Source organism: Dreissena polymorpha, chromosome 3, assembly GCF_020536995.1.
Source record: "Dreissena polymorpha isolate Duluth1 chromosome 3, UMN_Dpol_1.0, whole genome shotgun sequence".
Taxonomy (NCBI): domain Eukaryota; kingdom Metazoa; phylum Mollusca; class Bivalvia; order Myida; family Dreissenidae; genus Dreissena; species Dreissena polymorpha.
The window spans coordinates 1,714,279-1,741,529 of NC_068357.1; the positions used below are offsets into that span (position 1 = coordinate 1,714,279).

General features: G+C 36.1%; 1 protein-coding gene across 5 annotated transcripts in view; it reads left to right on the top strand.

The window, feature by feature from the left end:
- LOC127872725 (optineurin-like) overlaps positions 1–26,024 on the top strand; it is a 78,209-nt gene extending 52,185 nt beyond the window's left edge. For 4 of the 5 annotated variants that reach the window (XM_052416085.1, XM_052416086.1, XM_052416087.1 and 1 more), the window contains 4 exons: positions 12,039–12,173; positions 13,290–13,449; positions 18,992–19,239; positions 25,504–26,024. In XM_052416085.1, coding sequence (XP_052272045.1) covers positions 12,039–12,173; positions 13,290–13,449; positions 18,992–19,239; positions 25,504–25,653 — 693 coding nt within the window. In that variant the 3' untranslated portion in view covers positions 25,654–26,024. Of the gene's footprint in view, positions 1–7,157; positions 7,779–12,038; positions 12,174–13,289; positions 13,450–18,991; positions 19,240–25,503 lie in introns of those variants that run through there. The other variant, XM_052416089.1, reaches the window with a different exon arrangement.
- Positions 26,025–27,251: the final 1,227 nt, after the last annotated feature.

Genomic DNA, 27,251 nt, shown 5'->3' on the forward strand with positions numbered 1-27,251 from the left:
GCTAATCAGGGACGACACTTTCCGCTTAAATGGTATTTTTAATTTCAATAAAGTCCCTCCTTACCGAAAATCAAGTTTAGGCGTAAAGTGTCGTCCCAGATTAGCCTGTGCAGTTCACAGGCTTATCTGGGACGACACTTTACGCACATGAATTAAGCCCAGTTTTCTCAGAACAAGACACATATATATAGAATAGTTGTAATCATACATCAACATAATTGAGCCGCAGTCTGTGAAAAGGGGGTTTACTGCATGTGCATAGTATTGTCCAAGATTTGCCTGGATTTTTGCTAAGAAGAGACTTTCTTTAAACAAAAAATATCAAAAAAGCGGAAAGTGTCATCCCTTACTACACTTTACACACATGCATTAAACCCTCTTTTCACAGAGCAAGGCCCATATATATTTTTTTTTAAACAAGGTAAATGCTAACAAACTAATGTCAAGTAATGTTTGAGTTATATGTTGACATGCACAATTATTAATTACCTATCCTATGCATGGGACCCTATGAGCCATGTTTACCCCTATGGTGTTGTGGTTACATTTGTTTGATCTTTGCTGGATGTATAGTGTTTGCATGGTTTCTTTGTTTGTTCAGCGCAAATGGTAATGATCTTGTCTAAATTTATGGATGTACAACAGCAATCTGATTATCTAAAGTGCACTGTGATTATTGGATTTTATGGTCATTCTATAATGGATGATTTACTTGACAATAATGCTTTTTTTATTTTACTTTTTTTGCTGTTTTGTGTGCGAAGTTTTCATTATTCTTCTGATTAAAATGGCTTTTATTTAAGGGGCCTTCTCACAGATTTTGGCATGTTTTGAAGTTTGTCATTAAATGCTTTATATTGATAAATGTAAACATTAAATTTTAAAAGCTCCAGTAAAAAATCAAATATAAAATTTAAAAAAGGAAAAGATAAGTAGCTGCAGCAGGGCTCGAACCAGTGACCCCCGGAAACCTGCTGAAGTAAAAACGCATGAGCCAACTGAGCTATCCTGCCAAGCAAACATAAGATGGGTATTTTATACATTATATAAGCAATCTTCATAGTTTCACAAATTTAAACGACAACAACAGAACTCTCCAAATTATTCAATCATTTCGCGTTGCAACGCTTTATAATTTTTAGGTTTTTAAATCGTCAAAAGATGCATATAATGGCTATATTAGACCATGGCAAATGTTCAGTTATACTGTTTCCTCACAAATATCAGAACTAAACCAAAAATTTGCGATTCTGAAACAACTTTTTTCAATTTTGTCATTTTACCAAACTGTGAAAAGATCCCTTGAAACAAATTAAGTAATTAACAGTTTACAATAAACACATGTCCTTACTTTTATCGATACTAACTTCCTTTGAATCAGAACACATATTGAGTTCTTAAATATATTTATTTGATAGTTGTGCATTTTAATTTGTACTGCTTTTTAAAAATGTGATTGGGATTCTTTGAAGTTTTTGCAAATTTCTTCATCTTATACTGAATGTATGGAATTAATTCAGTGATCAACTTGTTTTAATATGAGTCATTTCTGAGAAAACTGGACATAATGCATGTGCGTAAAGTGTTGTCCCAGATTAGTCTGTGCAGTCTGCACAGGCTAATCAGGGATGACACTTTCCGCTTTTATGATATTTTTAGTTTCAAGGAAGTAACTCCTTATCAAAATCAAGTTTAGGCGGAAAGTGTCGTCCCCGATTAGCCTTTGCGGACTGCACAGGCTAATCTGGGACAACACTTTACACACATGCATTAAGCCCAGTTTTCTCAGAACAATGCTCATATCTATTCTTACTGTTATTAATGCTTTCTTCCTTTGATTCGGAACATATATTGATTTCTAGGGAAACATTTCTTCTGGCTATTAATGGTGATGTCATTTAATATTGATTGCAGATTGATATCATAGTTACGCTTAATGCATTTAATGGCATGGTAGAAAGGTGTCATTGATTTTGTTCTAATGTGTCAGGTCCATTCTAGGTGTATTTGAAAAGCCGGTCCACTTGTAACATTTCTAACATAAGGATTCTAGTGAAACTGAAATTGAAGGCATAATGTATTAGAACCATTAAATCTCTCATTGATTTATATGGACTTGTTGCCCTTTGGTTGAGCGTGTCTTGCATTTATCTAAATTGCCTTGAAGTATTAAGTAAAAGAGCTTCAACTCTTAAATTTCAGAAATATTTATGAGGCAGTTTCCCGTTGTTACCCATTTAAGCCTAGTGGACTCTCCCATCTTCCTAAATTGGATCAATTTATTTCCAAAATTAGGGATGTGTAGTATATTTATTTAAGCAGATTACACTTACCACACATGCATGCATTATATATAAGTCATGGTTTCCAAGAACGAGGATATAATGAATTTTGTTCCAAAACGTCTACTTGTGTGTATCACATAGCTGTAGTTACCAGTCTACTTGTGTGTATCACATAGCTGTAGTTACCATGTCTACTTGTGTGTATCACATAGCTGTAGTTACCATGTCTACTTGTGTGTATCACATAGCTGTAGTTACCATGTCTACTTGTGTGTATCACATAGCTGTAGTTACCATGTCTACTTGTGTGTATCACATAGCTGTAGTTACCATGTCTACTTGTGTGTATCACATAGCTGTAGTTACCATGTCTACTTGTGTGTATCACATAGCTGTAGTTACCATGTCTACTTGTGTGTATCACATAGCTGTAGTTACCATGTCTACTTGTGTGTATCACATAGCTGTAGTTACCATGTCTACTTGTGTGTATCACATAGCTGTAGTTACCATGTCTACTTGTGTGTATCACATAGCTGTAGTTACCATGTCTACTTGTGTGTATCACATAGCTGTAGTTACCATGTCTACTTGTGTGTATCACATTGCTGTAGTTACCATGTCTACTTGTGTGTATCACATAGCTGTAGTTACCATGTCTACTTGTGTGTATCACATAGCTGTAGTTACCATGTCTACTTGTGTGTATCACATAGCTGTAGTTACCATGTCTACTTGTGTGTATCACATAGCTGTAGTTACCATGTCTACTTGTGTGTATCACATAGCTGTAGTTACCATGTCTACTTGTGAGTATCACATAGCTGTAGTTACCATGTCTACTTGTGTGTATCACATAGCTGTAGTTACCATGTCTACTTGTGTGTATCACATAGCTGTAGTTACCATGTCTACTTGTGAGTATCACATAGCTGTAGTTACCATGGGTTTTGTTTATGAAGCTTCTAAGTGTTTATTATTGCATGTAATGTCAATAATTATAGGAATAGTTCATTTAAAGCAATCATGCAGACCTAATTGTCTCATGTTTCATAAAAACAATCGTTTGTCGCAGGTGTTTTGAGGAAATAAATCTAAATTTGTATGGTGAGTGAATTAGTGAAGCTTTAATTACATCACAAAATAAACAATGGCAGCTGGGAATGCTTCTAAATACTGCAGTGGTTCATTACGGCTTTGTTGATTCTGTCTTTAATGAATTCTAATTATTTATGACTGGTCTGCAAAATAAGGTAATTGAACTAAAAGATCTTGGACGAAAATTAAAGGAATACTTGAATTTCAATAAGTGTAGCTCTTAAAAATCAGTGATCCTTAAAGAACACACCAATATACGATTATACACAACAAGACGACACTCAGTTATATGTAAGGTGCTTCAAGAGCATAAAACAAAAGAGCGTTTCAAATATAATTATCCAGTAAAGTTAGGCCAGAATAAAAGATATTTTGTTTCCCATACAAAATAAAGGTGGGTATAATATAAGGTGGTTGGAAAATTTTATGTTATTTTTGATGTTATTTTATGTTATTTTTATATTTATCATAACACATTAAGCATACTTTCATTCCAATTTTATCATTTAGTATTTGTTTGTATGTTTTATAACAGACTTAAGTTTTAAGCGTCTCTGAGATTTTTTCTCAATAAAGAACAAGTTTCGCAAAGTTTTTGACCAGCGAATTTCAAAGAATTGTAGAAACATATTGCTTATTGGGGTTGCTGGAGTTCGCTTGGGCCAGTTGTGAGAGGGGAGACTGTTTTTTTTTCGGCGTAAGCTGTATTAAGCCAGCTTTTCACCTTAGCCTGACCTTTGTTAGCGTCCAATAGAATTCAAATAAAACTTCCCGCGGCCAAGTACAGATGAATACACTTCATTGACTGCATTGGCTGATTTGAGAATACGACCAGAACATTGGAAACATGTCCGCGTCTTTGTAACACTGTTTTACTGCGTGTTCAGCATGAAACAATTTTATATCTAATGAAAAGGCTTAATAGATAGAACAGTTTTACACTCAATCTAGACATCAATACAGTTTGTGCGTCCACCTTTTATTTTCAGAAGATTTTCAGCGCGAGAACGTTTGCACTTAAAAGGCTATGTTTTCATATTTAGTTCTAACTTCCATATTACTGTCAACATGTTAACATGTTAAAGTATAGAGAGCAGTGGAAGCGAAGACTCACTTTAATGCATTGCATTTCAACTCGCAAGGTATATCGGGTCAATTTGCGGCCACTGTGAGTGAATGTCAGAGTTTACGTACAGGTCATCGCTGCGTCTCTACCCTATGTGCTGATCGGAGTTCGCGGCTAGGAAAATAATCGTTACATAATAAAGACGCTAAAGACGCTATAGCGTGAACTAGGTGAACTGGAATTAGACCAGACAGATGTTAAATGAAGATATCCAGCGATATCATATTGTATGTCAATAATACTTAATGTGTTTTACAACAATACCATAATAAATATTATTTTTTAATTAATTTAACAAGAATTATGCCATCATATTGACTAATGAATTAAGCATGAGCGCAATGATTCTCGATACTGTTAATAATCGAATCAAATAGCAACGCCAGACAAACCACTAAAACAGGTTTGTTCGAACAGGGACCTATACAAACATAGTTTGTATAGGTCCCTGGTTCGAAGAACGCGCTTATAAATATTTAAAATATGTACGGATTTCGCGTGTGGCCAGTTGACTCATATGTTTTAATTTCACTTCCATTCTTCTTTTGGTTTTCTGTTTTGTATCTATGCGTTTATGACCAGCAATTTGTAATAATGTAAAATAAGCCGAAAACTCCGCGTATCATCCCGTACTGCGTTTGCTGCAGCTAAGAACTTCACAGAAAAAGACATTCGCTATCTTTGATCTCATTCATTGAAGTCTTTACTTTTCATTAACTGCAACCACAATCAACGCCGTATATCTTTTTTAAAGATATTTCTTGTTATTTCTGGCCTCATGCAACAAACAGGACACTCAAACTAAAGAGAGCTTTTGAAGCAACAATTTCTGAAGATCCACAGAAAAATAAATGGGTAAAATTAGAACAATGAAAGTTTGTGCACAAAATATAAATGGCACATCAAGGTATTCACAAAATATCAGCCAAAAATAAAAGCAGTAACTATTCAAGATTCTCTTCATATTTAAAAAAGAAAGTTGTCCTAATTATACGCTTCGTTGTGGGAAAAACTGGGCTACATGCATGTACCTTAATTGCGCATAGGCTTTAATCAAGGACAACACATTTTGTTTTTATGTAATTTTTTGTTCAAAGGAAGTTTCTATTACAAGAAATCTATTTTAGGCATTGTCCTTGATTAGCCTGTGAGGACTGCACAGGCTAATCTGGGACAACACTTGATTCATGCATCTAGCCCAGTTATCCCACAACGAGGCTAATTTGGGATGACACAATAAGCAAATGCATTAAGCTCTGTTATTCCAGAACACGCCTCAAATTGAGTTTGGACATGAAATATAGAAGTGTACACTACCGTCCCTTTAGTATTGAAAGTGCTTCTGTCCCTTTAGTATAGAAAGTGATGGAGATCTTGTAATTGATGGATTGTAAGGCCCAATTGTTGTAAATAGTTGATGTGTTGCACACATCTTTGTATAAATAATTAAAGAGTCCATCATTGGGTCACAGTGTCCATTAGTTGGGTAAAGAGCCAATCAAACAGCCGCTTATAATGCTGTCTTTACATCTTTGTGAAAGTGAGTGCTTTGGATATAAAACAGTCTAAAAAGGTGGACATCCTAAATGAGATAATATTAAAGAATCCTAAATGAGATAATATTAAAGATGTATGAAATTGAGGCTTTTAAATACGAGCCTTATTATTTGGAAAACAAGGGTTTAAAGCCGGTGGGTAAAGTGTCATCCTTGTTCGTGGACAAAAGGCTTAATGCATTTGAGTAAAGTGTCATCCCAGATAAGCCTGTGCAGTGTGCACAGACACTTTCCCTTGATTTTGCTAAGAATGGCCTTCCTTGAAACAAAAAAATACCAAAAAGAGGAAAGTGGTGTCCCTAATGATCCTGTGGCTACTGGACAGGCTTATCTGGGATGACACTGTACGCACATGCATAAAGCCTTTTTTCCATGAACAAAGCTCATAATAGTTTTTTAAACAATTTTAATTTATTGTAAAACATGTATAATCTGTTGTAGTATAGAATGTCAGAGTACATGTTGTTATGTGGTACCAGAATGAATTAAATGTACATAAGAAAAGTATTTTACTACTTTTAAAATATAACATGACTATTTTAGTTTTAAGCATATATAGATATCGAATTGATCGAACTTTGGCTAAAGCAAATAAAATGGCTTTTATTGAAAATTCTTCAATAAATATTTTCCAATTGTTCAGTCTTTGTTTTTTTAATACTTTGTCGATATTTTTACTGTAACGTTGTTCAATTTTTATTATCAAAAAGGATATTAGTATGTGCAGCAAGATTGTCGAAAGCACTTAATCTATGTTTTTCATTTAGACTAAACCTGAATGTTTCTCTTCCGAAAAAGATTTCCCCGTAATCTTTTATTTGGTTATTTTATTGAGTGACACAACTTGTGTGGAAACTAATTTAATTAATTTACCTGCTGAACAAATATTAACTTGTCACAGACTAAATGGAAAAAATATATATACCTGCAAAGATTTATTATTAGGAAATAAGAGGTATTTCTTAATCAAAAAGAAATTTTTAAGTGAAATATAACAGAAAATTTAACACCTTTGGGTTAATTATTTTTTAATAATTACATGGTATGAACATATTTTATAACATCAATTCTTATGTTGTTAATATTTTACAGGAAATGAAAGTTGACATGGGTTTCTATGGATTTACCATTCGAAGTGCCAATGTCTTTCTGATTAAACGGAAATTAAATGAAAATAGAAATGTTGGCTTCTTACCAAGAATTTTTCAATAATAGCAAACAAGTGCCATAATATTCGAGTGATATATAAAAGAAAAGACATTTCTTGTGTATTTTAGTTAGACATATCAGTTCTCGTGACAAACACCTCATCATTTTAAGAACACATTATAATGAAAATCTTGCGAAGGTGACAAAGTGTTTGAAGGTGACAAAGTGTTAAGAGACCATGGCATAAAATGTTTGGTATTCAGGGCACTGTAAAACAAGAAAAATAATTGATTGTTTAAAATTTATTCCGAAGATATTATGAATTTTAACAAAAAACGATGTTTTAATGGAAATCAATTGTTTGAATGGAAACTGAACATATGAAAAGAGAATGAACGTTTGATTAGGCGGGCAGCTGCTGTGACTGTCCTAAATATAACTGTGCATAAATATTGTGAGAAGCCTTTAATGAATTTTTGACACGACTATATTTCAAGAAAATAGTGTGATGTGTGACTGCCATAGGATATAAATAGATAAAAAGTGTGAACAAGCCTGAAACCTCTGACACAATGCACGACTGGGCGGCTGTGAACAGTTGGTCTCGTTACGACACGAAAACCTCTGTGATTGTTCCGAGGCCAATGACGAAAGCCACACAAGGGTATGGGCGTTATTCGGTAAACATTCCGGTGATTACGCCGCTGCCCTTGCCAAAGTCTGGCCTCCGTCGCTGCCACACAACTCTACTGGCACAAGTGTCGAGTTTGGAGAAGCAGCAGGTCTATAAACCGAAAAAACGCTTTGTGGAGTCAAGCACCACTCACTATATACACTATCTGCAGCTTAGCAATAAGGTATGGGCCCAGTATCACAAACTTACTTAAGTCAATATTCAAACTCAACTTTAGTTTTTTTTCTCAAATTTTGAGATGAATTTGATCATCTTGCTCAATTTTGTGTTCACAGAAGGTTTTTCCATTTGGGTCTAACTCAACCCTGAGTTCTAGGAGGAATATGTGCACACTCTTAACCCTTTGCATGCTGGGAAATTTGTCGTCTGCTAAAATGTCGTCTGCTGAATTTCTAAAATTAGCATTTTCTTTGATTTTTTTCAAAGAATACTATCAGAATAGCAAACAGTTTGGATCTTGATGAGACGCCACGTTCTGTGGCATCTCATCTGGATCCAAACTGTTTGCAAAGGCCTTCAAAATTCGGTTCCCGCACTGAAAGGGTTAAAGATGAGATTTGAGAATGTTTGTGCACTGACCGACTTTCTCAATACTCAGCTGAGTGGATATTCAAATCTTATCTTCTGAGTTGAGGTAAAAAATTGGGAATGGTCATTGTACTGCGCCAGGGTTTCTTGAAATCAATCTTAAGTTTCTGTTGTATTATTGTATATTTTGATGTCATGCACATGTTATCTATTATGAGTGACTGTACAATTTGCTATTCTGTTTTTTGTCCATGCCCTCTGGTTTTCCCTTATTGATCCACTTGTTTTATTATGACCAACTGTTTCTTGCTTGCTCTGTTATTTTGGCACTAATATTCTTTCTGGCTCCTTTGTTTTGATCCATTGACATTGCAGCCTTCTCCGTGTGGTGTTTTGTTCTTGTGTTTGTACAAGCTTGATATGTGGCGTGTTCTTTGTGCTCGGGCTCTCTGTTGTCCGCTTTGATATTCTCTTCTGTCTGTTAACAGGGCTTACTCTGCCATTCGCCAAATTAGCCAATGGCTATAAATTTGGCTTAATGAAATTAAATTTGGCTACAACTGTTTCTTCATTAAAACTTATCAAATAGCCAAAAATAGAAGAATTTTGCCATAGCAAGGCGAATTTGGCTAAAGAAATTTTTGAGCCAGGGGAAGCCCTGTCAGTTAAGTATGTCCAGTTGTGCTTTTTTACTAATAGTAAAACACATTTCAAATGAAGACGCAATCAGACATACAGAAAAATGTTTTCTTCCATGGCATCGTTATTATCTTTCTGTTGAATTCCTTTGATATCCACATGGGAACTCCTCTTGCTGTTTGTTTTTCTTGCATTCTTCATTGTATTTGGAACTATTGTGTTTATTCAAAACCTTCCTCAACAAGTACAAATACATGTTATTGGAACTGTTATGTTAATTTTATACCTCTCTCAACACCTACAAATATATGTTTTTGGAACTATTCAGTATTCTGTTTATTTAATACTTTTTCCAACCACTACAATGTCATGTTTTTGGAACTAATCTGTTTATTTGATACCTTTCTCAACAACTACAAATACAAGTTTTGGGGACTTTTCAGTATTCCTATTGTTTATTTGACACCTTTGCCAGCCACTACAAAGTCATGTTTCTGGAACTAATCTGTTTATTTGATAGTTTCTCAACAACTGCAAAACATGTCTTGGTAACTTTTCTATTTATTTGATACATTTTTCAACAACAAAAATACGTGCTTTTGTTGACTATTCAGTATTCAGTGTATTGGATACCTTGGAAATAATCTGTTACCTTTGATACCTTGCCCAACAACTACAAATACAAGTTTTTGGAACTTTTCAGTGAGTCTCTTTACTTGACACCTTTCTCAACAATTAAACATACATGTTTTTGACATTATTCAGTATTCTGTTTATTCGATACCTTTGTCAACAACTACAAATGCATGTTTTGGTGACTATTCAGTATTTTGTTCATTTGACACATTTCCAAACAACTACAAATACAAGTTTTTGGAACTATTCAGTAATCTGTTTTACTTGATACCTTTCTCAACAATTAAACATGCATGTTTTTGGAACTATTCTGTTTATTTTGATACCTTTCTCAACAACTAAAAATGCATGTTTTGCGGACAGTATTCAGTGGTTTGTTTACTTGATACCTTTCTCAACAATTAAACATACATGTTTTTGGAACTATTCTGTTTATTTTGATACCTTTCTCAACAACTAAAAATGCATGTTTTGCGGACAGTATTCAGTGGTTTGTTTACTTGATACCTTTCTCAACAATTAAACATACATGTTTTGGAACTATTCTGTTTGACACCTTTCTCAACAACTAAAAATATATGTTTTGGAGACTATTCAGTATTCTCTTTATTTGATACCTTTCTCTGCAACTACAATGTTTTTGGGACCATTTAGTATTCTCTTTATTTGATACCTTTCTCTGCAACTACAAATACATGTTTTTGGGACCATTTAGTATTCTCTTTATTTGATACCTTTCTCTGCAACTACAAATACATGTTTTTGGGACCATTTAGTATTCTCTTTATTTGATACCTTTCTCTGCAACTACAAATACATGTTTTTGGGACCATTTAGTATTCTCTTTATTTGATACCTTTCTCTGCAACTACAAATACATGTTTTTGGGACCATTTAGTATTCTCTTTATTTGATACCTTTCTCTGCAACTACAAATACATGTTTTTGGGACCATTTAGTATTCTCTTTATTTGATACCTTTCTCTGTAACTACAAATACATGTTTTTGGGGCCATTTAGTATTCTCTTTATTTGATACCTTTCTTTGCAACTACAAATACATGTTTTTGGGACCATTTAGTATTCTCTTTATTTGATACCTTTCTCTGCAACTACAAATACATGTTTTTGGGACCATTTAGTATTCTCTTTATTTGATACCTTTCTCTGCAACTACAAATACATGTTTTTGGGGCCAATTAGTATTCTCTTTATTTGATACCTTTCTCTGCAACTACAAATACATGTTTTGGGGGCCATTTAGTATTCTCTTTATTTGATACCTTTCTCTGCAACTACAAATACATGTTTTTGGGACCATTCAGTATTCTCTTTATTTGAGACTTTTCCCAACAACTACAAATACATGTTTTTGGGGACCATTTAGTATTCTCTTTATTTGATACCTTTCTCTGCAACTACAAATACATGTTTTTGGGGACCATTCAGTATTCTCTTTATTTGAGACTTTTCCCAACAACTACAAATACATGTTTTTGAAACTACTTAGTATTCTGTTGATTAGACATCTGTCTCAGCAACTACAAATACATGTTTTTGGAACTTTATTCTGTTCATTTGATACTTTTCCCAACACCTTCAAATACATGTTTTTGGAACTTTATTCTGTTTATTCGATACCTTTCTCAACAACTACAAATAGATGTTTTTGGAACTTTATTCTGTTCATTTGATACTTTTCCCAACAACTTCAAATACATGTTTTTGGAACTTTATTCTGTTTATTCGATACCTTTCTCAACAACTACAAATAGAGGTTTTATGAACTTTATTCTGTTCATTTGATACTTTTCCCAACAACTTCAAATACATGTTTTTGGAACTTTATTCTGTTTATTCGATACCTTTCTCAACAACTACAAATAGAGGTTTATGGGGCTATTCAGTATTCTGTTCATTTGATACTTTTCCCAGCAACTACAAATACATGATTTTTAGAACTAGTCAGTATACTTTTGATTCAATACCTTTCTCAACACCTGCAATATACATGTTTTTGGGACTTTTCATTATTCTGTTTATTGATACCTTTCTGAACAACTACAAACATTCTTGCCTTTCCTGTTAGTCTTGATCAATGTATTCAAGTTATAAATATGAAATAAACATTTTAATTGTACCAAGCACTTTCATTTGAAAACATTTTCAATTGAGACCAAATTTCAATGACTTTCATAGTTTTCCAGTTTTTGGAAGTAGAGCTTTGATTAATTACAATACATTACAACTAAAGGTTTGTTCGCAATAATTGTGTATCTGCTTAACTTTTCAATTTCTCATACAGTAGTTTTATCAACAATTTCAAGGAATCTGAAGAGAAGCTGAAGAGGACTATTAACGTGCTGCGCATGCAGAGGTCCAAGTCAGACCTAGACGTCTCAAGGGACCAGACCAAAGATATCAGTGGAATGGGGCTGATTGGCGGAGCTTTCTTCAAGGAGGTTACTTTATAAGCTTAAGAATACTATTAAAAAATAGGGTTGCTATGGTTACAGAATAAGGTTACATAAATAGGTAAAATTGTCTGGAAAGGATGTTCAATACCAGTACTGTTTGTGTTTTCTATGAATACAGAAGTCAGAAGAAACTGGCCAGGGCTACAAATGAGTTTTTACATTTAAGGGTAATGTACCAAAAATGTGGTTGCTATGGTTACAGAAATAAGTGAAAATGTCAGAGAGGGTAAAACGATATCTGCATACAGGGCTCCAGATAAGTTTATTCACTAAAGGGTTCTGTAAAAAAAAGGTTGCTATGGTTACAGAAATAAACTGTCTGAAAAGGAGGTTTTATATCTGCATACAGGGTACCAGATAAGTTAATATACTAAAGGGTACTGTACCGCCCCCCCCCCCCCCTGCTTTTTGGCAAAGGTTATTTTACCTCCAAAACATTCAGCTTTAAAAGGTGTAAGAGATTTTTGTAAAGATTGTTTGCAGAAATGGCCCCTATTCTACAACAGTCTTGGTAAAATTTTCGCTTGCCATATGACCATAATGGTACATATGTTTGCAAAATTGCCACAATTCTAAACAATCTGTATATAAGAGTTTTAAGCGTGGGGTGCACCAATGAACTTTGACTATGATGCTTTGTATATGTTTGCATAATCTGTTAGTCTATTATAATTTTTCCCTGAAATCTGACCATGCTTTTGCAATGTGCAGAAATCTTCATGATTCTACAAATGTCATTGTTTAAGGTATAGATCTGCCACATAAACTTGGCACCCATATTGAACTCTATGAGTATAAATGATACTCATGTATTGTTTCTTAAATTGCCAGCAGTTTCAAAACTTATTTGTTCTTTCTTAAAATACTTAAATATAATCATTAATAAAGGTTAATTTTGGCAAGTTATAGCAGCAGGAGAATATGACAATGCAATGGTTTGATCCCCACTGCGGGAGCATTTTTATACCTCCCCAAAAGACACCATGTATTGGTTCTACCCGGGAAATGGACTTAAGTGTTTCAATAATCCCTGGGCTTTGGATTGAGCATAATTTAATAGGTTTCAACTTATCTAAAGCTGGTGACATTGTCTGTTCTCAGAAATCGCCACTGTTCCACAACAGCCTGGGTGACAGGGAGAAGCTTGAGGGCGGCCCGGCCCCCACATCAGGGCAGAAGCAGGAGATGAAACTGGGCGTGGCTGTGGTGCCCCGTAAGGGCCTCATCGCCCTGTCAACCAGCGACGACACCTCGGACACAGGTAGGGGCAGACAGTCGATTGTTTTTTGTTTTCTGAGAAACAGACACAATTTTGCTTTAAAAAAATTGATATCTTTTAGTGATCCTCTTGTAAGTTTGTACAAATCATGCCCCTTGTGTCAAAATTGGCCTGGGGGTGTGAGGGTGATTTTTTTTAATATTGAATAATATGCAGTTGAACATATTTAGACCAAATGCTCTCGTAGCCATGTGAACATTTACCGTTTACACCAGATTTAGATTAGTTGGGAAATGGAATATTGATGTTCAGAAAGTTAACTACATAGTCTACTGTGTACAAACAAACTATTTCAACATATTTTTGAGCTCATCAATGATAATCAATGGTTTTCCCATTTATATTGCATTACACAACAAATAAACTTTATTATTTAATCTGTCAATAGAAAGTTTTATGATAACACTATCAATATTAAAATAATGTACTTGCAAACTATTCTGTTTCTTCACATAGTGGGAGCAGTGGGTTTTTTTCATTAAAAATCGGGTCCGGTAATCGGCTCCATTCCAAATGGATAAAAAGTATATATTTTTCCCCAAATGGGCGCTAATAATTGCCAAAGGAAGGCTTCCAAGAAAAAAAAAATGTTTTTTTAGGTCTCAATATTGTGTTCATCTCCCATCCATATAAGTTCAACTTTAGAAAATATAATACAAAAAACACTTGTTTTCTCAATTTTGAAGATTTTTTTTAAGCAAAACAACAACAACACTAATATCCCAATTTTAGTCTAAATGCCACAAATTTTCCAATCCAAAGGGACCCGGCCCTATTCCCAAAATGGTGAAAAAATCCACTGGGGAAGCATTAAGTATTGCACTTGTCTGTAAGTACTTATGTCCCAATGTATTTGTCATGAAATCCTCTGTTACAACTCTTAGAATTGCGCTCGATCTTTTACAGTTTAATGACCTTACTAAGTAGATGGTTTTAAAGAGATCTTTTCACGGTTTGGTGAATTGACAAAATTGAAAAAAGTTGTTTCAGATTCGCAAATTTTCATTTTCGGTTTAATTATGATATTTGTGAGGACACAGTATTACTGAACATTTGCCATGGTCTAATATAGCCATTACATGCGTCTTTTGATGATTTAAAAACCTAAAAATTATAAAGCATTGCAACACGAAACGATTGAATAACTTGGAGAGTTCTGTTGTTGTCGTTTAAATTTGTGAAACTACGAAGATTGCTTATATAAGGTATAAAATATGCATTATATGTATGCTTGGCAGGATAGCTCAGTTGGCTAATGCGTTTTTACTTCAGGGTTCCGGGGGTCACCAGTTTGAGCCCTGCTGCGGGTTACTTTTTTTTTCCTTTTTTAAATTTCATTTTTGATTTTTTACTGGAGCTTTTAAGATATAATGTTTATATTTATCAATATAAAGCATTCAATGACAAACTTCAAAACATGCCAAAATCTGTGAAAAGGCGCTTTTAAAGAAGGAATAAAGGCTGCAACTAGTATTGCATGAATAATGGCCCTTTGTCTTTTTTGTCCATATTAATATTATGAGGTATTGAACTGTCTTGCACTATGAGCTAACTTTTAAAGCAACACGGATGAGGAACTTCCTTGGAATCGGGACAGCCAGGTTCAATCCCATTGTAGTGTGGGATTTTTGTAGCGAGATTTCATTTGCATCAAATATGACATATGACCCACATATCGCCCCTTGGTGCAAAATGTACCATGTGCCTTCTAATTTCCATGTCACATGGTATCTTTTTGCACCATGGGAGCAGTATGGTAATTTGTCTGAATGACACCCTGCTGATTTCATGGCATTAGAGAATCTGTAAAACAATTTAAAAAATGAAGGTGGTTTGTGTAATGAGGTGAGGTATAACCCTTTGCCACTAATATACATATTTAACCCATTACCACTTAGATACATACACTCGAAACTGACCTTACAGCCACCTGAGAATAACGGTCACCTGCAGACAAAGGTCAGTCTGGATTCCCCCCAGACGAAAATCACTCTATATCCTTTGCACACCTGTAACGTATTAGAACATACACGTTTTTTCTCTCCTCAAAACCGGGGCGATTTTTACAGTGAACGACTACAACGTTATAGAATGCATACAAATTTCGTTGTTTCAAAACCTGACCCCTATTAAGCGTAGGAACCCTGACACTTTTTTTCTTAAAAAATACAAGTATCAGTGTTTGTTTATGAACTGAAACTTAATAGAGAACAAAACAATAAAATAAGACTGCGCCGTTTGAATGTTCAATATACAGTCTGTTGACTATAAACTTGTAAAATATATTTTAGACCATTTATTGTTAATAATTGAGAGTTAAAATCAATAAATAATTAAATGCTCAAAATTTATCTTAAAAAAGCATATGAGTGGTATTTTGAAAACAATGATTTTCTGTCATTTTTGTGTTATAAACTTAAGAAAGTTCTGCATTTTGAATGTTTATATGACAACGTTTGGCAAAAAATATCAACTCATACAACAGATCATGTGTTATATTGTTTATTGATCTGTATTGATTTTTTCACAAATACGTGTTTATATTTTACAGAGGTTAATTTGCTATTTATTGTTCGTAAAAAATACGTTACAGTTCTTCTTAGTATTCTCATGCACTCTATTTTTCAGTTGTATAAAAGCGTAAAAATACGATAGAAACCGCTATGGTGCATCCCTTTCTAAAACAAATTATAACATATTTAAGCAGATAACTGTTTGACGATAAACAACTGTGACAGGTAAAAACTTATTTTATGCCAGATTTTTGTTGTGAACCGTAAAATGTATTTAAAAAAACGTGAAAATCCGTTACAGTACATATTAAAAATTGTGAAAAGTGTGCAGGTTTAACAACGTTGTAGGTGTTACCTTTAAAAAGCCCCAGTTCTGAGAAGAGAAAAATTGTATACGCTTCAATACGCTACAGCGTTTCGCTACAAAAATCGACCAGGTGCCTAAAGGATATTACACTTAAGAATAACGGTCACCTGTCCATAACGGCCAACGGCTACTATATTCATCTCAGAAATTCATGTTTGAACTGAAAACAAAGATCACGCGTCAGTCGTTTCGAGTTGCAAAAATTAAAAACACAGCACATTATTTGTCCACCTATTTTGCGGGTAAAGCGTCTGATAGGGGTTATTGCCTTTGACATGATAAAAGCGGCTCGCTGCGAGTAAACAAATAATAGGGTGTTGAGAAAGTTTGTTTTCCGGGGATAATTATGCGGGGTATCTACAAAATAAAATATCTCAGAGTTTGTGACACGTTTACAGTAATTATCGCTAATTAAATGACTGCTAATTAGTACATTGTACTTTCAACCTTGAGTATATATTTAAAAATAATGTTTTTGAATCATTCTTTAAAAGATATTTCTAGCATACACAACACTTTTAAAACCAATCGGAAAAATAAATCATGGGATAATAATGAATGGTAAAGACGAATTCTGTGCACACCAGGTCAAGTGTTCTAGTATTCAAAAGAAGATTAGCGAGTTATTTTAGCGTGGAGTGAATTGTTTTGATTGTTGCGAGTGAGAATGGTTGTGTTTGTTTTGAAGTTTTTTGCGTGATAAGTTATTATGTTTTTTGTTCATGATGTGCTATGTTTTTTTGATAAAGAATGAATGAATGTATGTATTTTGTATGAGGTTGTTGAATGAAAATGCTGTTTGTGTGATGTTTGTGAACGAATAAATTTTGACAAAATTTGCGTATTTTTCTTTGAATGAGAACGGTGCAGTTACACTGTACTATCGGTTTATGACAGCGAATCCGCTGTTTAGACTTGTTTGGACGTGACGTCAAGGCACGTGACAAGCTTTATTTACTGAATGAAGGAGATGCATGCATAAACAATTATACTAGCGTTGATAAATACATTGATTTTGTTTAACAATATGAAATTAAATCAATCTATAAGATATTATTCTGTTTTATTCAATGTAAATTAATTATGTTATTATGCTTAGTTATTGGCAATGACCCTTTGTTTTACACTGTATGCAAATGACTGGGTAGGGTAACGACGTAACAATACTACCAACTGACCAAGCATCTTAAAATTGTGATCTGAAAGCAACGGTCACCTGTGGACAACAGTGACTTTGGTCATTTCCCTCGACTTACCGCTGTTCTCAGGTTTGACTGTATTTAACGCTTTACCACTAAGATACATATTTAACCCTTTACCACTTAGATACATATTTAACCCTTTACCACTTAGATACATATTTAATGCTTTACCACTAAGATACATATTTAACCCATTACCACTTAGATGCATATTTAATGCTTTACCACTTAGATACATATTTAACCCTTTACCACTTAGATACATATTTAATGCTTTACCACTAAGATACATATTTAATGCTTTACCACTTAGATACATATTTAACCCTTTACCACTTAGATACATATTTAACCCTTTACAACACAGATACATATTTAATGCTTTACCACTAAGATACATATTTAATGCTTTGCCACTAAGATTCATATTTTACCCATTACCACTTAAATACATGTTTAACACTTTACCACTAAGATACATATTCAACCCTTTACCACTTAGATACATATTTAATGCTTTACCACTTAGATACATATTTAACCCTTTACCACTAAGATACATATTTAATGCTTTACCACTAAGATACATATTTAACACTTTACCACTTAGATACATATTTAATGCTTTACCACTAAGATACATATTTTACCCATTACCACTAAGATACATATTTAATGCTTTACCACTAAGATACATATTTAACACTTTACCACTAAGATACATATTTAATGCTTTGCCACTAAGATACATATTTAATGCTTTACCACTTATATACATATTTAACCCTTTACCACTAAGATACATATTTAACACTTTACCACTAAGATACATATTTAATGCTTTACCACTAAGATACATATTTAATGCTTTACCACTAAGATACATATTTTACCCATTACCACTTAAATACATATTTAACGCTTTACCACTTTGATACATATTTAACACTTTACCACTTAGATACATATTAAATGCTTTACCACTAAGATACATATTTAACCCGTTACCACTTAGATAAATATTTAAGGTTTTACCACTTAGATACATATTTAACCCTTTACCACTTTGATACATATTTAACTTTTTACCACTTATGCATTTGTAGTCCGTTAGAAAGTTAAACTTAATTTAGTGCATTTCTTACTAGATTCAAGTTTTAAAGGCTTCATTTCCAACCCTTAGATAATGATGAGAAGCAAACAGCATAAAACCTGTACAGTCTGCAAGTTACTCGCAGGCTTTTCTGGTTTTATGCTGGTTTCAAAAGCCATTTTCACTTTGTTTCTTATGGGTGAAAGGGATAAGAAGCACTTCTATTGCGGTGCTTGATAAGCTAGCTTTTATAGCAATGCCGTAGAATGTCTCCCTTGGAACCAAGAGAGCCCAGATTCAATTCTTATAGTAGTTAGGCATTTGAGGGCTATTTTGGAACCACTTTCAGTCGACGCAAAGCGTCACCCTACCAATGGCACAGATCCACAACTCATCAACTTTGCCCAACTCCACACTCCGGGAACCAAGTCGCGCCAGACCACACTGATCAAACGCGCAGACATCATGGTGCATGTAAAGGCTGGGGCCAAGCTTCTGGAGGATGCAGAACAACATCAGATTCAAGAGGAGGAGCTGGAGAAAAACCTGGAGAACTACACCATCCTGGACCTGCAGACTGAGATATTGGGCATGACTGTAAGTACACCATCCTTGCCTTAAAGACTCAGATACTGGGTATGACTGTAAGTACACCACCCTGGACTTGCAGACTCAGATACTGCGCATGACTGTTAGTACACCATACTGGACATGTAGTCACAGATACTTGGCATGACTGTTAGTACACCATCCTGGACCTGATGTCTCATATATTGGCCATGACTGTAAGTATACCATACTGGACATGCAGTCACAGATACTTGGCAAGACTGTAAGTACACCATCCTGGACCTGCAGTCAAACATACTGGGCATGACTGTAAGTACACCATACTGGACCTGCAGTCACAGATACTGGGCATAACTGTAAGTAGACCATCCTGGACCTGCAGTCACAGATACTGGGCATGACTGTAAGTACACCACCCTGGACCTGCAGTCACAGCTACTGGGCATGACTATAAGTACACCATACGGGACATGTAGTCACAGATACTTGGCATGACTGTAAGTACACCATCCTGGACCTGATGTCTCATATATTGGCCATGACTGTAAGTACAACATACTGGACATGCAGTCACAGATACTTGGCAAGACTGTAAGTACACCATCCTGGACCTGCAGTCAAAGATACTGGGCATGACTGTAAGTACACCATACTGGATCTGCAGTCACAGATACTGGGCATGACTGTAAGTACACCATCCTGGACCTGCTGTCATAGATACTAGGCATGACTGTAAGTACACCACCCTGGACCTGCAGTCACAGATACTGGGCATGACTGTAAGTACACCATACTGGACATGCAGTCACATATACTGGGTATGACTGTAAGTACACCATCCTGGACCTGCAGTCTCAGATACTGGGCATGACTGTAAGTACACCATCCTGGACCTGCAGTCACAGATACTGGGTATGACTGTAAGTACACCATCCTGGACCTGCAGTCACAGATACGGGGCATGACTGTAAGTACACCATCCTGGACCTGCAGTCACATATACTGGGTATGACTGTAAGAACACCATCCTGGACCTGCAGACACAGATACTGGGCATGACTGTAAGTAAACAATACTAGACATGCAGACCCAGATACTGGGCATGACTGTAAGTACACCCTCCTGGACCTACAGTCACAGATAATTGGTATGACTGTAAGTACACCATCCTGGACCTGCCGTCACATATACTGGGCATGACTGTTAGTACAGCATCCTGGACCTGCAGTCACAGATACTGGGCCTGACTGTAAGTACACCATCATAAACCTGCAGTCTCAGATACAGGACATGACTGTAAATACACCATTCTGGACCTGAAGTCCCAGATATTGGCTATGACGGTAAGTACATCATACTGGACCTGCAGTCTCAAATACTGGGCATGACTGTAAGTACACCACTCTGAAACTGTAGTCTCAGATACTGGGTATGACTGTAAGTACACAATCCTGGACCTGCAGTCACAGATACTGGGTATGACTGTAAGTACACCATCCTGGACCTGCAGTCACAGATACTGGGAATGACTGTAAGTACACCATCTTGGACCTGCAGTCTCAGATACTGGGCATGACTGTAAGTACACCATCCTGGACCTGCAGTCACAGATACTGGGCATGACTGTAAGTACACCATACTGGACATGTCCAGTATCTGTGACTGCAGTTCCAGGATGGTGCTAGGCATGACTGTAAGTACACCATCCTGGACCTGCAGTCAAAGATACTGGGCATGACTGTAAGAACACCATCCTGGAACTGCAGTCACAGATACTGGACATGACTGTAAGTACATCATCCTGGACCTGCAGTCACAGATACTGGACATGACTGTTAGTACACCATCCTTGACCTGCAGACACAGATACTGGGCATGACTGTAAGTAAACAATACTAGACATGCAGACCCAGATACTGGGCTTGACTCTAAGTAAACCATCCTGGACCTGCAGTCACTGATAATTGGTATGACTGTAAGTACACCATCCTGGACCTTCAGTCACATATACTGGGCATGACTGTAAGTACACCATCCTTGACCTGCAGTCACAGAAACTGGGCATGACTGTAAGTACACCATCCTGGACCTGCAGTCACAGAAACTAGGAATGACTGTAATTTCACCCTCCCAGACTTTCAGTCTCAGATACTAGGCATGACTGTAAGTACACCCATCCTGGAACTGCAGTCACAGATACTGGACATGACTGTAAGTACACCATCCTGGACCTGCAGTCACCGATACTAGGCATGACTGTAAATACACCATCCTGGACCTGCAGTCACATATACTGGGCATAACTGTAAGTACACCATCCTGGACCTGCACACTCAGATACTAGGCATTACTGTAAGTAAACAATACTAGACATGCAGACCCAGATACTGGGCATGACTGGAAGTACATCCTCCTGGACCTGCAGTCACAGATAATTGGAATGACTTTAAGTACACTATCCTGGACCTTCAGTCACAGATACTGGGCATGACTGTAAGTACACCATCCTGAACCTGCAATCACAGACACTGGGCATTACTGTAAGTACACTATCCTGGACCTGCAGTCTCAGATACTAGTACTGGGCATGACCGTAAGTACACCATACTAGACCTTCAGACTCAGATACTGGACATGACAGTTAGTACACCATCTTGGCCCTGCAGTCTCAAATACTTGGCATTACTGTAAGTACACCATCCTGGACCTGCAGTCTCAGATACTGGGCATGACTGTAAACGCATTAGATACTGGGCATGACTGTAAGTGCACCATCCTGGACCTGCAGTCACAGATACTGGTCATGACTGTAAGTAGACCATCATGGACCTGCAGTCTCATATACTGGGCATGACTGTAAGTACACCATACTAGACTCGCAGACTCAGATACTGGGCATGAATGAAGTACACCATCCTGGACCTGCAGTCACATATACTGGGCATGACTGTAAGTACACCATACTAGACTTTTAGTCACATATACTGGGCATTACTGTAAGTACACCATACTAGACCTGAAGTTACAGATACTGGGCATGACTGTAAGTACACCATACTGGACCTGCAGTCTCAGATACTAGGCATGACTGTAATTACACCATACTATACCTGTAGTCACAGATATTGGGCATGACTGTAAGTACACCATACTGGACCTGTAGTCACAGTACTGGGCATGACTGTAAGTACACCATACTAAACCTGTAGTCACAGATACTGGGCATGACTGAAAGTACACCATACTAGACCTGCAGTCTACAATACTAGGCATGACTGTAAGTATACCATTTTAGAAATGTAGTCACAGATACTGGGAATGACTGTAAGTACACAATACTAGACCTGTATTCACAGATACTGGGCATGACTGTAAGTACACCATACTAGACCTGTAGTCACAGATATTGGGCATGACTGTAAGTACACCATCCTGGACCTGCAGTCTCAGATACTGGGCATGACTGTAAGTACACCATCCTGGACCTGCAGTCACAGATACTAGGAATGACTGTAATTTCACCCTCCTGGACTTTCAGTCTCAAATGCTAGGCATGACTGTAAGTACACCCATCCTGGACCTGCAGTCAAAGATACTGGACATGACTGTAAGTACACTATCCTGGATCTGCAGACTCAGATTCTGGGCATGACTGTAAGTACACTATCCTGGACCTGCAGACTCAGATACTAGGCATGACTGTAAGTACACCCATCCTGGACCTGCAGTCACAGATACTGGACATGACTGCAGTGCCCCAGATAAGCTGCGTATCTGCGTCTTTCACCCTATTAAAATGTTTAAAAACGCAAAGAAATACAATATCATGCGTATTGAAAACGCACCCGATTTGCCTTTTACGCACATTCGTCTTATTTGATGCGTACGATACAATAGCTTTGATCGAAAAAACTTTGCTCATTTTCGGTATTTTTTGTGATTATTTTCGTTACGCGGCGACGCTTTTATTCAGCAAGCGCCTGGATGACGGGGCAATAAAACAGTCAAAGCTATTCAAACGCTCTGCGGACTAGATTTCATAGTTAAATAAAGCGGCTGGCAAAATTATTTACGACGACATACATGCGTTTTCAATCTGACTTAATCCGTCGTTCATTGTGCAAATATTTGTAAAGTGTCTGTACTTTCAGTTTCTAATACGATGCGAAATAAAAATGTCTAAGAGAAAGACGTCCGCAATTGTTGCGCCAAAATATGTGTCGATCGCTAACTTTATCGAACCAAGAAAGCAAGAGTCAATAAGTGCCGAATCATTCGTGTTATCGATTTTTTTTAAGTTTAAAGTTTATATTATTGACAGTTTTAAGGATTAAAGATGTTATGAAACATCAGTTTATTAAAGTTAATTATATTAGTTTACAGTTTTATTGAATCAATACAATTGTGTGCAGCTTCAACAGAAGTAAAGCAGCAATGGTTTTACTGTATGCATCTTATAACTCATTTCACCCTATTCCAAGAATGAAATCACCCTATTTTTCAAAATCAGTGGGTGAAAACCCTATTACCGAAATAATTATCTGGGGCACTGATGACTGTAAGTACACTATCCTGGATCTGCAGACTCAGATTCTGGGTATGACTGTAAGTACACTATCCTGGACCTGCAGTCACAGATACTGGGCTTGACTGTAAGTACACTGTACTAGACCTGCAGACTCAGATTCTGGGCATGACTGTAAGTACACTATCCTGGACCTGCAGTCACAGATACTGGGCTTGACTGTAAGTACACTGTACTAGACCTGCAGACTCAGATTCTGGGCATGACTGTAAGTACACCATACTGGACCTGCAGACTCAGATTCTGGGCATGACTGTAAGTACACTATCCTGGACCTGCAGTCACAGCTACTAGGCATGACTGAAAGTACACCATCCTGGACCTGCAGACTTAGATTCTGGGCATGACTGTAAGTACACCATACTGGACCTGCAGTAACAGATACTAGGCATGACTTTTAGTAGTAGAAGTTTGTTTATGATTTTTATACCCATTTCATGGGACTGCTTGAGCAAAACGTTCTGTCTTAGTCATACTTTTGCCATATATAGACAAATATTTATATGATAAGGCACAAGTGTCAACCATCATAAGAAAATGTGTCTCATATAACAACCATCTCCTTACCTTAATAGCCAAGGTCACACATACAAGTCAATTTTCACATAAAGTCATAAAACAACTTGAAAATTCTTGCTCAGCCATACCTTTGCCATATATAGCTTACTTTTTTTAAATAACTTGACACAAATGTAAACCATTATGGGACCATTTTTTGCATGTAGCATCCATCTCCTTGTCTAAAAGGTCAAGGTCTCAACAAAAAGTCAAACGTGGCAATCATAAAATTTGTCTAGACTATAACTTTGTCATTCATCATGCAATTCTAGAATGACAAATGATTTCAGATGGCATGTAGCCTGTAACATGCATCTCCTCACCGCAAAAGTCAAAGGTTAATGTCATACTTTGACTGGTCAAAAGTCAAATTTGGCCATAAAACTTCCTTACAATTCCTATTTCACCTATATCTTAACCATATATTGAGGGATTTTTTAAATAATTTATCATAAATGGAAACATCCTCAAATGTGATTGTCATACTTTGAAGTCAAAAATCACATTGTACCCTAAAACAGCTTGTTTTGACATAAGTGCAATGTCGAGACAAATGTCAATGTGGAGCCATTGAGTTCACAATATTTGATTTACTTGGATAGAGACTGTACGGTATGTCACCCTGAAATAGAGAGTGTATAGATGATGACGTTTAGCAGTATACACACTTTTTATATTGAAAGCAATATTATGCTAGTACTCATTGTCTATATGATTTGAATAAGGAAACACAAAAAGAAGTCATTAATTCATACAACCTTCACAACTATTTATAGGCAATAATCATTTGAGTCTCTCTCTGAGAAAGCAGGGTTGAAAGCAAGAGCATAGTGTCATCCCAGATTAGCCTGTTTAAAGCAAGTGCATAGTGTCATCCCAGATTAGCCTGTTTAAAGCAATTGCATAAAGTGTCATCCCAGATTAGCCTGTAAAGTCTGCATAGGCTAATCAGGGACAAAACTTTCTGCCTAAACTGGATTTTCTCAAAAAAGAGACTGCCCTTAAACAAAAAATACGATAACAGTGGAATGTGTCATCAGTGAAAAGCGTGTGGACTGCACAGGCTTATTGGGAACTACACTAGACGCACAAGAATTAAGCCCCTTTTTCACCACAGCCAGGCTAATTTAATTGTGTTCTATTTCCAGGATCCCAAAGCTGTGCGTCGAACAAGTCCGCCCCTGGATGGACAGAATACTGACAATACACTCACGCCTAGATCTAAACTTGGCAAACGGGAGAAGCCCATCACGTTGCCTGCAATTAAAAACATCAATCCTTTTGCCATGAAAACCTAGGGCTATTTTGAGAGTTGTTGTTTGTTATTGCTGTGGGACTAAAAACTGCTTGTGCAAGAGTCTGATAACTCATCGCCTCAAAATGTGTGATATCTGTGTGATGTGTGATATCGCCCATATCACAATAATATGCAAATTTATGGGACACTTGTATAAAATAGTGCTCGATTAAGGCTCATATCAGGATAAAATTGTGTGTAATTTTCTATGGCCACCAAACTGTTGCTTATACGTCTGTCAACTCTTATTGTCTTAAATCATGTGAAATTGAATTAGCCAAATTATCTGTTGTTTGCTTATAAAACAGTCATCTGAAACATTTTGATGTTTTGTGAAATTACATGTCGCACAATAAACTTCTGTTACCGTAATCAGGAGGTTTTCTGAGATTGGTTGTGATATTGCCCTAAGTTAACCCTTTCAGTGCGGGAACCGAATTTTAAAGGCCTTTGCAAACAGTTTGGATCCAGATGAGACGCCACAGAATGTGGCGTCTCATCAGAATCCAAACTGTTTGCTATTCTGATAGTATTCTTTGAAAAAAATCGAAGAAAATGCTAATTTTAGAAATTCAGCAGAAGACATTTTAGCAGACAACAAATTTCCCAGCATGCAAAGGGTTAAAACAGCTGATACTTAAAGACTGAACAAGTAAATAATGACAAATAGTGCTATTGCCCAGAGCAGAAAAGGTTTCTACACCTCAGGTTAATTGCAGGATCTTCTGAAATCATCTTTAAAAGGGTTGTCATTGAAACATCTCTGATAACAAATTTGGTCACACAATTATTAAGTACTGATGGACTGCATCAGACTTAGTCACAATCTTTTGTTGCAATCTGTATAGAATGGTCTTTGTCGATAAAAGAGCAAACTTGTTATTTATGCAGTAGACTTGATTAACAAAAAGTTCAGTGTCATTTTATCATAATAATGTAATATATTGTTTGCATTGTGTGAGAATAAAATGTTTGTGGATATGTACAATTGAATGTTCTTAATACTGTCCTATGTACTTGGCATTTTACATGTATACGCAATTTATTTTTGTGCCTGATGAACATTTTTTTAAACTTCATTACTCCAACTTTACTGGTTATTAAATACACAGTACTATTAGCTTGTATTTTGTTTTGTTGTAAGTTGATCAGGAATTGTTGGATTTCCATCCTCATTGCTTTATTAACCCATTTATGCCTAGTGGACTCTCCCATCCTTCTAAATTGGATCAATTTATTTCCAAAATAATGGATGTCTAGTATATTTATTTCTATATTTAGAATATTTCTTGCAGATATTCCTTTCAGCAAACAGCGTAGACCCACCTGATGAGACGCTGCATCATGCAGCGTCTCATCTAGGTCTATGCTGTTTGCCAAGGCCTTTTTTCTAGATGCTAGGCATAAATGGGTTTATAATAAACTTGACATTCATAAATGCATGTTATGAATACAGACTTTACATTAATATGCAGGTTGTGCAGTAAAATTTATGCAATAAATGTATTTTTAAGGAATAAAAAAGTGTTACATAAAATAGTATCTGTATTATTCGTATTCATACTACGCAAATCATGAATATTTTGTATGCTGTTTTTC